Here is a 15382-nt window from a genome sequence, read left to right as displayed (position 1 = left end):
ACTAAAGCTAAGCATACATCATCAGTAAAACATGCAGAAACACTTAACATGTTTTCACTACAGTCCTGGATTTCAATTCAAATGACTCGGGTTATGGAGTGAGGTTTTATTCTTTTAATGAAGAAAAGGCATGAATTACAATTCAAGAACTCAGAACAATTTAAGTGTAGACATTTCAATTCTGAAAATCAAACTAAACGATAGATATGAAAAAATAATCCAGTTTATGTTCACCTTCTTTCTGAGGTACTGTAATGTACTTTATTTGTCTTAGTGGAAAACACACATTCAGTGCATAAGAACAGGAAGAATAAGTAAACAACTGGAAAAACTGCAAACATGACTAATAGGTGTTATACCTCAACAAACAACTGCTTTCATCTCAATCTTCACTTTAAAGTGGAGATTAATAGACTCTAATCTCCAATACTTTACAGATATAAAGCTTCTGAACAAATGTTCAACAGGTTGTGCATTAAATTTTTATTCTTATTGCATATTTATTGCTACATCATCAGTTGTGCATTGACATGTTGTCCCAGTCGTTTCCTTCTAAACTAAATTGGTCCTGTTCCTGCCAAGCTTTTGACCATGCGTCCTGGATTTTCTTCGGGCACCACACAAACGGCTCACTATCGTTGTAGTGATCATAGGCAAACTTGAGAAGCTTCCTGCGCTCTTGCTTATCGAGAACAGCAAACAAGAAGTAGCTCAGGGCGCTGTCTTTGACCCTCGGAAGTTCACCGTTGACCAGAGTCTCTTCCAGGAAGAACCGAACCAGAGGGACTTGGTAGTGACGGTATCCAAGAGTTCCCAGGCACTTCAGGATGCGGGTGATGCGCAAGTTGTTGTGTGTGTGACTAAAAAAAAAGGTCAAAGGATTAACATTTGGATGAAATTGTAGCTAAAATACACATATTTTTGTTTTTGGTAAATGCGTCAATTACTCACTTGTTCAGATTCTGGAACCTGTCACTCCAGTGGTCTGCTCTCGCGACCTTTCCTGTTTCCTCGTTTTCTAACTTGATGCCATAAAAATCCAACATGAGCTCGTAAGACTTAAGTAGATTCTTCCTTGCAGTTGTACTATCAAGAAAATCCTGAAGGAAAAGCAAAGATTATGTAAAAACTTGTGTGACACTTTTGTTCAAATAGTATATTTTATAGAGCTTTACCTGAATTTCCTGCTTCGTCAGGGTTGTTGCTTCATAGTTTACCCCGGGTTCCTGCAGAGGAAACAGCCTTTCAAAGACAAATTTAATCACAACGAGGAATTTAAGCTTTCCTTCAAATCTTTACATCGTGTTGTACCTTACCACTGAATATAGCTGTGTGTATGTTCCAGTTTGGCATACTTTCCTTTCCATTCATTGTGGAACTGATGAATGTAGACCCCTGATAACAAACACTAAGGTTATCAAACAGAAATCAGTTTTTATATAAGTTTTGTTTTAAAAAAGACGCGAAAATATTTAATTTATTATGGGAAAATATCCAGACCAGTGTGAGAAAGTAACTGGCCTCCTTGTTAAACCGTGAATTATCTTTGACTAAACACACTTTTGGCTTAGTTTCACTACTGACACAACTCAACAATTAAGAAATCACTTCAATAAAACCTGGCAAACATGAAGTCGACTAAAAGATCTCAAAGCCATATTAGGTGTTCGTGGAGGCCTACCGTCTGGTAAAGATGGTGTATCCCCGTGGTAGAAGCTCAGATTGGGCTTTTCATCCTACTCAGAAAAGACAAGTTTTATTTTGGAATGCTTTTCACAAATAAAAAAAAGTCACTTGAAACAGGTGATTGTGAGTACGTACATTTTCTTGCCCAAAGTGTCGTGTCCGGTGAAGGTTCTGTGGGGAAAAATAAGTTGGAAAAAATAATTTGGAGCCAATTGTAGAAGTACAACGATGCCGTCTGTGGCTGTATGTGTGTTAAACTCACTGGGTAGTCGTGCCTGTAGTTCTGCATGTCTTTAGCAGCATTTTCAAACCTGATGAACTTGTACTGGAGAAGAAAACACAGTCATGTCATTGATTTAACAATTGGCTCAGCTCTCCCTTAGTGTACAACAAAAATACATAAACATAACCATTGTAAAAATTTATTTTGAAGAGTGTTAAATATTAACTACTAGTTATTTTATTTTTTAAATCAGGCATGTTATAATATAATGCTGCTCAGTAACAGATAAATTGTATCAAATTATTAAGTCATAATTTAACTGAAACGATGGTTTAGTCAGCAATTATCCTCATACATTATAAAGATTTCCACAAAGAGTAGTAAGAGGGATGTATTTGTATGAATTGTGAAATAAATGAATACAAATTTAGCAAAAGTTAAGAACTGCTATTTCACCGAGGAAAACATGTTGGAACAACAATCTAACGCTATATTCACCTTTAGCTTGTTAGCGCTAATGCTAAAGTCAAACTAGCTAGCATGCAGTGCTTCTCATCTACGCATCTTAGCTGCGGTTGTCAGGGCAAAGCTTGACATTTGACCTCGCTAGATAAGATTTAAAATGCTCGGTACTATTTCAAAAGAGATTTACATAATTTATCATTGGAGGACGAAGCCTTCAGAAAAATGATCTGCATAATACATTTAAGATTTCTCTGAATTTCAGTTAAATTTTAGATTTTTTTGACACCCGATTAAAATAATTTATAACAAAAATACCAGCTTTATTACTGAACATGGCTGAATAATGATACATTCGTTTTTTTTTTTTTTTGTTTTTTTTTTAAAAGATTCTATTGGTTCAATCTTTATAGCTTTTTTTTATTTCGGCACAATGGTAAAAAAATTTTTACCCCTTTATTTTGTTGATACAGATTCAATAATAATAATAAAAACTTGTGAGGCATCGCCCTCAGCTCCAAAACAATAACCACACCCCGATTCCTCAGACAAACCACAGAGCAAACATTTATAAATAAAAGTACATGAATAAAAAAAAATACAAAGTAATTTATAAGGCCTAAAATTAGGAATATTAAATAAGATTTTTTTTTATGACTAGTTAAACTGAATTCATTCTTTTAGACACCTCTTAAAAATATGCATTAAAGTGTTTTATAACATCGTCCAAACAGAAACGTAGATTAAAATCTACAGTAAGTAACAAAATGCTGGCAAAACTTTTCCAGCACTTTTATTAGGTTGAGTCGAGCAGTTTGTTTTTATGAGTGCAGGAAATGAATGCAGAGCAGAAGACCTGAAGTTAAACTGCTGCTGAGAGGAGCTGCATAATAAATAAAGTTGTAGACAGGTTAAACTCACAGTTCTGTTCCTTCTGGTTTGGAAGGTCCTGCTCCTTCTTGGGGGGTCCTCATTCTCATCCTCCCATGTTGAATCATAGTCGCAGTAGAAATCATCCGTTTCGTCGACTCGATATTTATTTCCGCTGAACTCCTTCTCTACCTTAACCTCTGTAGGCTCGTCCGGTTTTTCGGGGACCTCACTGGGGCTCCTTACAGTGGGCCCATTGTAAAGACCCCCGCTGACCCCTTCCTCCTCATCCGAAGAGTACCTGTTGTTCTCACTCGGCTCATTTCTTCTGCCTCGCCAAGTCAGCGAGGCGAAGTTTTGGACTCTTACGCATAACAATCGAGCTCGTATGCAGAGGAACTCAACACCCGGTATCCGCAAAATCCAGGACCACAGTGGAGACAGAGCTTGAAAGAACACCCTAAGAAAAAAACTAACCAGGTCGAAAAAGTAGGAAGCCTTGCGTCGAGCGCGACGGTACATGTTTGACAAGCTCTCCATGCTAGCCGACAGCACATCAGTTTCACTTTCTCCCACGGTTCACTTTGCACAAATCGAAACTGAACTTTCTAACAACTCCCACAAATATACCCGTCGTGTGCACGGCATGGCTTCACTCAGCGCGACAAATGGAATTACGCGAAGTCCAGTTTGTTTTTGTCGAGTTGATACGTTTTTAGACATTAAAATGTCTTCCGGGTCCATCTAATTTAATTAGAGTAAATGTCAAAATGTGGTTCAAGTCTGAGATGTGAATTTTAGGTGGGCAGTGAGCATCTAACAAGGACCGCCGACTAGAATCACAGTAAAAAATGATGTCTATTCTTGCATAATGTACTTTTTCAAACAACAAAGAATCATGATTGTCTGTGAACTACAGTCCATGTGCAGTGACATGAAGCATCTCCAAATCAAAATCAGCTAATTCACTGGGCATACTCAGGGCCAAGGCCTAAAAGAAAACCAGCACCAATTAGTCTCCAAAGGAGAAATAAATCTAAACTCACAAAGTTTAGTAGTGCTTTCACAAAAAAATATAAATAAATATGCTAGAAATATAACACTGTCTGGTAAAATGTGACAGTTTTATTTATATATATATATATATATATATATATATATATATATATATATATATATATATATTCATTGGTTTCAGTTATGGTGTTGGTAGCGAGTGTTCGTTGTTGGTGTTCGTTGCTCAGCGAATGTCTCAGGCAATGGGGAACAGAGGACAAGGTGCTGGAGGAACCATCATGGGAGGACAAGCCCCTACATGGGATGTACCACCGACAAATAACTGAAGTGGCTGATATCAGGAAATCCTACCAATGGCTGGAGAAAGCTGGACTCAAGGACAGCACAGAGGCCCTCATCCTGGCTGCACAGGAACAGGCCCTAAACACCAGAGCAATAGATGCTCAGATCTACCACACCAGACAAGACCCAAGGTGTAGGTTGTGCAAGGAGGCCTCTGAGACAGTCCAGCACATAACAGCAGGGTGCAAGATGCTGGCAGGGAAAGCGTACATGGAACGACATAACCAAGTGGCGGGCATAGTGTACAGGAACATCTGTGCAGAATATGGACTGGAAGCCCCGAGATCGAAGTGGGGAACACCCCCAAAGGTGGTGGAGAATGACCGAGCTAAGATCCTGTGGGACTTCCAGATCCAGACAGACAAGATGGTAATGGCGAACCAACCGGACATTGTGGTGGTGGATAAAGAACAGAGGAAAGCCGTTGTGGTGGATGTAGCAATACCAAGTGACCACAACATCAGGAAAAAGGAGCATGAGAAACTGGAGAAATACCAGGGCCTCAGAGAGGAACTGGAGAAGGCCTGGAAGGTGAAGACCACAGTGGTGCCTGTGGTCATCGGGGCCCTCGGGGCAGTCACCCCCAAACTGGAGCAGTGGCTCAAACAGATCCCAGGAACAACATCAGACATCTCAGTCCAGAAATGTGCAGTTCTAGGCACAGCCAAGATACTGCGCAGAACCCTCAAGCTCCCAGGCCTCTGGTAGAGGACCCGAGCTCAGAGGATGAAAGAGACCACCCGCGGAGGGTGAGAAGGGAATTAAAAAAAAATTTTTTTTTATTCAGTTGAATAATCTTCAACTTTATTTTCAACTTTATTTTCTATTGATCGTACGTTCCTATCCATTAATTAGTTAACTTCCAAAATAGAGCTCACCCTCGCAAATACCAAGTTATATTGAAACTTTTATTCCAAGTACCTTCTTTTAATGAATTATAATACAGTTAGTTTATTTAATGAACACGTGCTGCAAATTGAAAACAGGCATCTAACAATTAGAATGAATTAAGCAGGCAAAACTCTCAGCACCCTTTTGCACAAAATGATCCCATTTTGGAGATTGTTTTTTTTATAAAATGTCATGATGACTATTTGCTATTCCATAAGCTACTGACAGTCCACTGTCACGTAAGAAAACCTAAGTGTCGCTAACTTTTCCATTGAAGAAACATTTACCCGCAAAACTAATGCACACTTTTTACACCAACGTGCTGCAGCTTTATCCACGAGACGAAAATATTTTGCATCCACATGCTTTATGATCCTCATAACCGCCCGTCTTATCTCGCTCGCTGTCTCCAGGTGCTATCTTTGTAAAGATAGCATCATGTTTACAGTAGGCCTCGCTGCCTCATTTTCCATAAAAAATGGCACATAGAGGGAAGAGCGTGGAGGCTTCAGTCAGTGGACATCCTGCTCTTAATGTCTTCCTGTGGAAGATAAAGAAGGGCCGGTCGAACTCTGCTGCGGAGCAGAGAGATACCAGATAACACAGCATCATCACTTCATCAATGCAGCTGTTAAACTGTGTGCTCTTTGTAGTCATAGCTTCAGCTACGCAGATCAAAAATCACCCGGCTACTTCTGGGTAAAAAAAAAAAACCCACCACAACTTTAATGTGTGATTTTTGTCTTATTAAAGGGGCAGTGTTATATGGGTTTGAGCTTTACATCATGTCACAGTGATAATCCCTCATCAAAAACATACCTGGAGTGTCACTTTGATTCTTTCATGCTTATTTGAGAAATCTTGTAATCTCCCACGGCAACCATTCACCTGTGCAAAAACTGACAAAGTTTTGCGCATGTTTGTAATGGAGACGCGGCTGCTGTTTAGTTGTTGAATCGCTAACACTGACCAGAAGCCGGTGAGGCCTGCGGTGCTTCAGGTGTTCCCCTGCTTTGGTGACCTGTGGGATAATTCGTTGAAGCGCTCCTAGAGAAATTTGGTTGGCCGGCTACTCGAGGGCTCACCACAAATCTGTTTCTCTCCGTTAGCGGTTGTTGCCTCTCATTTTTGTTTGCTGGAGTCGCTTTGTAACCCTTTCTGGACGGATCAAAGCGATGTCTGTGACTGCTTCTCATCTATTTTTTTTTTTTTTTAGATTATGTTGCTTTTTGAGACCTTCTAGCCTTCTTCACATTGCTGGTCTGACTCTAGTCAGGCTTGGGTGCAGATAGTGAAACTCAACCAAATATTTGGTGAAGTAACAATTTAACAAGGAGTGCACTTACTTTTTCACACAGAACCAGATCAGTGTAGGTACTTTTCCCCCCTATTATATTCAATCATTATTTAAAAAAAACAACGAATTTTGTATTTGCTCGGGTCATTTTTGTCTGACGATCAGTAAAATCAAGTGTGAGGGCAAATGGTCTAACAAGAGGCAAACACTTTTACATTGATCCGACAATCGGTTGAGTTGAGATCTAGAAACCGTTTGGTTTCCCAACAGGACAATGACTTCAAACACCTGGATAAGGAAGGCTAGCATAAACTTTCTTGAATGGCCTGAACTTTGAACCCATTGAAAAGTGATGAAGTATGCTCAAAAGCTGAATCCCACCAGGAAACCTACCAGCCTATAGGAACTTTTACAAACTGTGCTCAGATGAAAGCTAAAGAAAAGAAAATATACAACTACTTTGTGTTCCAGTGGAGAAAATCTGGACTTGTGCTGATGTGTCTCTTCAGTTTGTCTGTGCTAAAACAGATGGCGGTGCTGTATTCTCTGCTAAAAACAGCTCAGAGAAAGTCAGTGTTGTGAAGGGAATGGAGCCAACAAGTGTCCGTGAAATGATTAATCTCTGGCTCTTCATGAACGTCTTCGGAGCTCGAACAGTTTCCGCCGATTGGGTTGTCTTCCTAAAACAAAGACTTTATAAGTGGAACAACTTGCAGGACGGGCCTACGGCACTTATTTCTGTGTGTCTGATTAGCATGGCGCATAGGAAAACTCCCAACACGTGGAGCAGCTGAGAAGCCCCCGTGGTTTCTCTCCTGATGTCCACACACTCGGCCTGTGTGCTGGATTCCCGATATTAGGAATCTTGGATCGCTCCGTGGCTAAGTGCGCTTGAGAAAGGTCATCGTTGTGCCACCAGCCTCTGCGCCTCATCGCTCAGTGTAGCACTTTGGCTGAAAGCGGAGGCGACCGTCCCACATGAGTGCTTCATAAGGAGGGCCAGAGCTGCCCAGAAAGGGCAGCCACTCCAGCTGTAGCTCTGAGAGGCAGCCGCAGACAAACACAACACACACACACACACACACACACACACACGCACACTTGTGTATTTAAGATCCCTCAAGGCAGGGTCACTGATTAACGGTCACACTTGTGTTCCGAAATGTGTGTACGCATTTCTGCGCAAAGATGGATAAACCATCTCCATCTTGTTTTCATGAGAAGAGAAAAGAATATTTTCTTCTTCTTCTTCTTTTGGGGGGGAGGGGTTTGCATTCCTTTGTTTAACAAACCGATGAATGTTTGCAGTGGTAAAAGTATGTAAACCTCTGATGTTGAATGGTGTTTTCACATCAGCAGCCACGCAGCTTAGAGTGACTAAGGGACCAGAAGAGCTAATCACAGGTGAGTAGATGCAGCTGGGAAGGGGAGCAGAGTGGCAGGCTGAGGGAAAGATGACCGATAAACACGACTATTATATTGTATGTCAGTTGTTATATGCTTCTTGTCATGTTTGCGTCTTTATGACTCACTTTGTGATTTTAATGTCTTTGACACTTACTTAGCAGGGAGAGCTAACTAACAAACAAACCTCAAACTGATGTAACAATAAGAAACACAAAGGAAACAAGCGCAAAGCACAAACAATGTGAATAAATGAACTAACATGAAGGGAAAATACAAAATGGCGAGATATAATCAACAAATTAGGAGCGTAAATGTAAAGGTAAAGTTCTACCACCTACAGATCATGACACTGTTTTCATTTCCCCAGTAATTCAGAGTTATGCACTATTGTGTTCATAAAATCCCACAAAAACACCTTCAAATCTGCAACATATATGTAACAAAAAAATTTTAAATCCAAGGTGTCTGTCGTAGGCTTTTATGCACCACCTACATTACAGATTTTTAAAAAATATATATTTACAAATTGAACAAATAAAACAGTATAATCCATTTATCCAATGCTTTTTCTTTTTTTCCCCTCAGTGTGAATGGGAAGACAACCCCAGGACACATCAGTGTTCCTGAAGAGGCTCAGTGAAAGATGCCAGTAGGCCAGACAAACGTCCTGCGAAGCTCAGAGGTGGTGCGTCTGTCTGCCGGCCCTCTGCACCTGCTGTTGGAGCAACTTTCACTGTTTGTGGTCCCTGCTCTTAATCCCGCATATGCTGAAGCGGGGGCCCCAGCAGTTGAACCCTGCAGGATGGGGCCCTCCCTCTGAGCACCGTCACCCTCTGCAGCATCAGCAGCAGCAGCAGGATGAAGGCGCAGAACGTCAGGACTCTCTTCCTCATCCTCTCCGTCGTTCTCTACCTGCTCATCGGAGCCGCCGTGTTCGACGCGCTGGAGACGGAGAGCGAGAGCTCCCGGAAGAAGGCCCTGGAGCAGAAACTGGGCGAGCTGAAGAGAAAGTACGGCTTCCTGGAGGAGGACTACCGGGAGATAGAGAGAGTCATCCTGCAGTCGGAGCCGCACCGCGGCGGCAGGCAGTGGAAGTTCTCCGGCTCTTTTTATTTCGCCATCACTGTCATCACCACGATAGGTAAGAACGGTTCTTTACGTCCAGTGAACATGACGACATGACTTTAGTTTTGAGGCGCAGGATTTGTTGTAAAAGTTTCTGTGAAACAGTGGTGGTACTTTAAACAACAACAACAACAACAACAACAACAACAAATCTCTTTTTTTATATTAGCTAAAGATTTTCTGAGGCACATACCAGGTTTTTTTTTTCTTTTACTACTATCAATAATAAACTACATTAAAGCTCAGTCAAGCATTTAATAACTAAAAAATAAATAATTAATCAAATAACGAAAAGAAATAATCTACCTCCAAGTCGACGAAATCACTTTAAAACCATAATAATAATAATAATAATAATAATAACTTAAAAGAATGAACAAATTAAATGATAAAAAGAAAAAAAAACAACACGCTTTTACTAATATACTTTTACACTTTGTACAAAAAAACAAAACAAAACAAAACAAAAAAAAACTTTCAAGCCAAATTCAGTCGACATTTAGCGGATTAATCCTTATTGCTGCCAAAAGAGTGACTGGACCATAACTTACGGTCCATAAAAAAAAGCAAAAAAAAAAAAAAAGCATTTATTTAAGTATTTATTTATGTTTCCAGCGCTGCAAAACCTGGCAGGTCTGCTCTGCTCCATCATTCCCCAACTCCTCCACCTCCCCCAAATATATATAACATTTGTAGCTTTGATTTTCACCCCAAAACTGTCTGACATCTGACCCCTTTAAAAACTTTCTGTATTCTCCTGAAAGGTGAATAATAATAATAATAATAATAATAATAATAATAATAATGCTCTTGTCAAAATGTGACGTTTATTTCTTGATTTTTGACTGTATGTTGCATTTTTGACTTTTTATTCTTGTGTTTTTACGATGCACTTTGAACGGCCATGTTGCTGTGCAAATAGACTTTATCGATTTGCTTTATATTAAATCAAGATTATTGTAGACGGTGATGGCTGCACTGAAAAAACAAAGTAGTTGAACCAACTTAACTGAATTGCTTCAATTGGTAACAAGTAATTCAATTAAGTTTATACAACTTAACTGATATAAGTTGATTGAACTTGACAAATTTGCATCAGTCTTATTCAAATAATTTAATTATTTGAATTAGAAAAAGATCCTTTATTACCAAATACACCTTTTAGAGGATCTCCTGTAGCAGTCTGTATTACATTGAATTTGAAGAAGCCTCTGACTGAAGACACTCTGTTTTTCTATGACAGTCTCATAGACTGTCATAGACAGTCTATGAGACTGTCTATGACAGTGAAAATCCTTCACATGAAGTGAAGGATTTTCACTGCATGTGAAGATGATTCTTCATCATCTACTCATCCACAGTAGTTCTCAGAACGGAGCCAGAAATTTAGGAATATCATTTTTAAGTGGATGCAAATTGGATGTAAAGCAACAGAAACCAGAGACTGGATCAATCCAGTCTTGACCCCCTTGCTTTATCACCATCTGCACCTGCAGCTTTAAGTGCTTAACCCGCAGTGCCTTTGTGACGTTTCAGGTTACGGCCACGTCGTTCCTTGCACCGACGCCGGCAAGACCTTCTGCATGTTCTACGCAGTCCTGGGAATCCCTCTGACTCTGATCATGTTCCAGAGCCTGGGGGAGAGGATCAACACGCTGGTCCGCTACCTCCTGCGCAGAGCCAAGCGGGGCCTGGGCCTCAGGGAGACCGAGGTCTCCATGGGGAACATGGTGCTGGTGGGGCTGTTGTCCTGCGTCGGCACCCTGTGCGTCGGTGCCGCCGCCTTCTCGCACTTCGAGGACTGGACCTTCTTCAATGCCTACTACTACTGCTTCGTCACGCTCACCACCATCGGCTTCGGGGACTTCGTCGCCCTGAAGAAGACGGACGCCCTGCAGAGGCGACCGCCCTACGTGGCTTTTTGCTTCGTGTACACTCTGGTCGGTCTGACAGTCACGGGAGCTTTCCTCAACCTGGTGGTGTTGAGGTTTCTCACTGTGAGTTCTGATGTGAGGACTGCTGAACGGGAGGATGAACAACTTTTGAAGGAGGAGGAGGAGGAGTCGGATGCTGCAGATGGAGGAAGCAGCCGGTTCACTCTTCCGGTGGAGGAGGGCGGCAGCTGTGTGAGTCTGGTCTCCTCTCCTGCAGACGACCTCAGGCTCATCGAACCGAAGCGTTCCGAGCTTCCCAAACCCAACAGACTCAGGGATCTGATCTGCTGCTGGTGCCATGGGCTGGACATGTGCGGCAGCAGCTCCGACCTGCAGCAGGGACACACGTGCGGCCATAGCAACCCTGTGTTTTACACCTCCATCTCCTACAGGGTGGACCGGGTCTCCTGCAGCTCCCACACTGCCTCGCCACATGCCTCCCCCAGCGCCGTCGCTCTCTGCTGGGAGAGGAACTACCATCACAGCAGACGGAGGTCCCTCTAACTCAGGATCTTTTTGGGACAGATGAAGCCATCAAAGGGTCAGACTTCCTTTGCTTTCAAATGTAGCATTAAGTGACCTGAGAAATATTTTTCTACACTGAACAGTTTGAATGCTAAAACATATGTGCCATGTCTTTTTTTTGTTAAACTTTTGAAAATATTTCATTTACAAAAGAAACAAAACATAACTCAGCTTGGCCTGAAGTGAAAAAGTAAACGCTCCCCAATCCTAATAACCGGCTCTGCTACCCTTGACTTAGCCTTTTACTTAATTTCTGAGAAACTTGGGTTGACTCTTTCCGGAAAACTTTAATTCAAGCCACGTTGGACGGCTTCTACCATAAACAGTCTGCTTATGGTCATGCTGCAACATTTCAGATTTAAGTCCAGACTGGACAGACTTGCTCCAAAACCTTTGTTTGACCTGCTAGTGTACTTTGGACCATGTCCCACAGCATAACCTAAACACGTTGCAGCTCAACGTCAGAAGTTAATGGCTTGGAATTTTCTTATGAAATAGTCCAGAAATATCCTTTATTGTCACACGATGGGAAAATTCAGAAAACAGACAAAAAAACAGCAAGAGCAAATTTACAACATAAGAAAATAGTACTGTACAGTTATTCAACATTGTGCCCTACAACTGAGGAGGGTCATTTTAAAAAAGGTGTGCCAAATGTGCATTCATAGTCAAGCATTAAGGAGGCAGAAGCACAGTGAAGTAGCTATGTTACCTTCAGTTGTTATAAGAATGTTGTATATCAGATATGACTTAGAAGAAATTAGAATTTGTAATTTAACACCTTGAAGTTGGGCCTCTGTCTCTTTAAAAACTCCTCTTCTATTGCATGGCTCCTCTATTGACTTCTAACAATATGTTTACCAGATCAGAAGCTTAGATACTGCAGCTCAGAGGAGGAGATCTGTCCTCGAAGGCGGGGCTAGGTCCACCCAGGCGTTTTGCACAGCTGAATGGTTGCCATGGGAGATTAAAGGATTTCTCAAACATGCATGAAGGGATCAAGGTAACACTCCAGGTCAGTTTCTGATGAGGGAATAACGTAAAAACACAATGTAATGCTCAAAAACGTTCATTTTACATAATATTGCACCTTTAAAAACAACAACCGATTATTTACAAGAAATGGAAAAAGAGCAAATTATCACAGCGATGTAAACAGTTCTGGAGCTTGTTAGGAGCAGTGATGGTTATAAAGGTAGTCTCTGGGAGGAAGGACCTAAGGTAGCGGTCCTCTTTGCACTAAGGATGAAAATGTTTGTAAAGGAGCTTTTGTCCAGTTGTAGTTTTAGGATTTTGTGCTGCAGAGCTGAATTCTTGGTTTCTGGTCCCGAATCAGCAAAAAACAACAACAATAAAACAAAACAAAAAAACTCCCCAGATCATCACACTACTTACACCACGCTCAACTCTCAGGATGTTTTTCTTTATTCTGAAATGCTGTCCATATTTCTCCCTTAATAAATGAAATCATCTTTTGAGAACTATTTTTGTATTTGTCCAACTTAACTTTGTCTGACATTCGTCTTAGATGAACTGAAACATCACGGCGCCGTACAGTATATCTTTCTGTCTTCGCTGCCCTGCTGCGTAATTAAAGGTACAGAATGTGTCATCAAACTGCAGATGCTGTGCCACGCGTCGGTAAGCTGAAGTTATCTTTAAGAAAATCAGAGTCTTCAAACTCACTCCCAGCAGTGCCGTCACCTGTGACCTTCAGTTCTTTCCAGTCAGTAATCATCACTGCTCTCTATTAGGAACGTTTCCTCCGTTGCTCTGGCTGGTTCCCAAGGTAACACCCTTAGTCCTGTTGCTCAATGTGGCAGAAACTGAGGACACATACACACACACACACGCACACACAATATAGTTAGTGGTATTTTTCTGAAGCCACCATCTAGTCAAAACTGAGACTTTCAGCTTAAACAAGAAACCAGTGCACCAGCGAAGGATGGGAAAACAGGAAGTGATGTCATAACGGCAACATTTGGAAACGCCTGCAAACAAGTTCAGATTGATTTCCTACATATTTAAGATAAAACATTTTTATTGACGTTAATAATGTAAGTGGGAAATTAATTGTACTTATTTATTATGGAGAATTCAAAACCTGTGAACTTTTTTTTTTTTTTTTACATTTTGTGATGTTACAACTACAATTTTATTGTAATTGTATGGTAAACAAAAACAGTTCTGGAAAAAAGGAAATGTAAATGTATGTTCTATAATAATAATAATAATAATAAAAATAATTGACTTTCAAATGAAACTTCAATGTTAATTGTTTTACTCATGGAAATTGTCTATTCTAACAGGTGCAAACTTTTGCATGCTGCTGTTTCCCCTCTTGTTCCAATTTCAACCACTAGAGGGCAGTATTGGCTAATTTAAAAAAACAAAAAACAGAACAGCTGACTTCTTTGAGGTCTCCTGGACACAACGTTGCTGTCAAGCCCAACCAAGACTGCCAATAATACAACCTCGCGTCCTCTGCGCATGTGCTGCAGAGCCTGCTTGATGTTACGTCTCTTACAAGCCAGTACGCTGTCGTTTCTATAAGTTCCTCTGTAGCTAAAAGTTGAAATTGGATCACAGCTTGTTGTGAGTGAGAATAGCTGTTCGGCTGTGTAGGCACTTCAGTCAAGTACTCAGACGTGGATCAGCTTTCAGCATGATCAACTGAGAGGGGGAAAAAAAACAATACTTGAACCAGCAGAAAGAGCAATCTGTTGCATAAATACAAAAAATAAAAAAATCTCCCCATCTCCAGAGTACCTGTTTAATTTCCATGGCTGCTGAAATTTTATTGTGGGTTTTATTTCTCTTTATTGTGCTATGATGTATTGTGCAAACGGCAACAGTGATATAATGGTGTAAATTGAATGGAAACGGGTTATTTACTCTGAGTCAAAGCTTCGTGTGTTGTATACAATCTTCCACTTTCATTGTCTCATCCATGACTGTTAAGAAGAGCCCACCTCTGCTCGGGTGATTTTTATTAATCTTCTTTTACGGCTCCATCAGAGGCGGACGGTCCGGCAGTTTCATTACAATAAAACTGCTGAATAATCCAGCGTGTTATGTGCAGATAATGCACTTTACAAGTAGTGAGCTGCAGGTGGATAGATGAGGGTGACTTGAAATTGCACATTTTTCTGATTCACAACATTTCCCATAATGGAGCACGGCTGTCCATATTCTCTTCCACTTAAATATTTTTCAACTCGTTTTACGTCCATATATTCCGTTTTTAAGACTCTTTGCTTCTAAACGCTGATCAGTGTTTCGGAAAATGCCTGCAGATCTACAGCTACATGCAAAGGTTTCACATTATGTCACGTTACAACCCCAACACCTATTCAGTGTTGTTTGTAAGGAATAATAATAATAAGAAAAAGGCTCAACAGACATTTTTTTATTTGGATATTTAGACGATCCAGTTTACAAGGTGTACTTGAATGCAACTGTTGGGATAACCTCATCTGGTCAGAAGGACTTGTCTCAACAGTCTCAGTGTGTTGTTGCATTTTAAACACTATTTTGGACTGGTTGAGTGATCCAGGCAGCTGGATTTGGACTTTAGCTGAATTTCCTCCAGTACCAATA

General features: G+C 40.8%; 2 protein-coding genes across 2 annotated transcripts; one reads left to right on the top strand and one right to left on the bottom strand.

Annotated features, from left to right (window-relative positions):
- Positions 1–94: 94 nt before the first annotated feature.
- LOC103145810 (opioid growth factor receptor-like) lies at positions 95–4146 on the bottom strand. The gene is made up of 8 exons (XM_007563404.2): positions 3293–4146; positions 1949–2011; positions 1822–1857; positions 1682–1736; positions 1317–1395; positions 1176–1242; positions 952–1100; positions 95–860 (listed from the first exon to the last, which is right to left on the bottom strand). Exons 1-8 carry the CDS (start codon positions 3779–3781, stop codon positions 515–517), a joined length of 1284 nt encoding a protein of 427 aa, XP_007563466.1. The 5' UTR covers positions 3782–4146; the 3' UTR covers positions 95–514.
- A 4640-nt stretch (positions 4147–8786) lies between these two features.
- Positions 8787–12314, top strand: LOC103145809 (potassium channel subfamily K member 15-like). The gene is made up of 2 exons (XM_007563403.2): positions 8787–9336; positions 10857–12314. Exons 1-2 carry the CDS (start codon positions 9054–9056, stop codon positions 11756–11758), a joined length of 1185 nt encoding a protein of 394 aa, XP_007563465.1. The 5' UTR covers positions 8787–9053; the 3' UTR covers positions 11759–12314.
- The last annotated feature ends 3068 nt before the right edge of the window (positions 12315–15382 follow it).

Source organism: Poecilia formosa, unplaced genomic scaffold (assembly GCF_000485575.1).
Source record: "Poecilia formosa unplaced genomic scaffold, Poecilia_formosa-5.1.2 Scaffold147, whole genome shotgun sequence".
NCBI classification, from domain to species: Eukaryota; Metazoa; Chordata; class Actinopteri; order Cyprinodontiformes; family Poeciliidae; genus Poecilia; species Poecilia formosa.
This window is presented reverse-complemented; position numbering and strand designations above follow the sequence as displayed.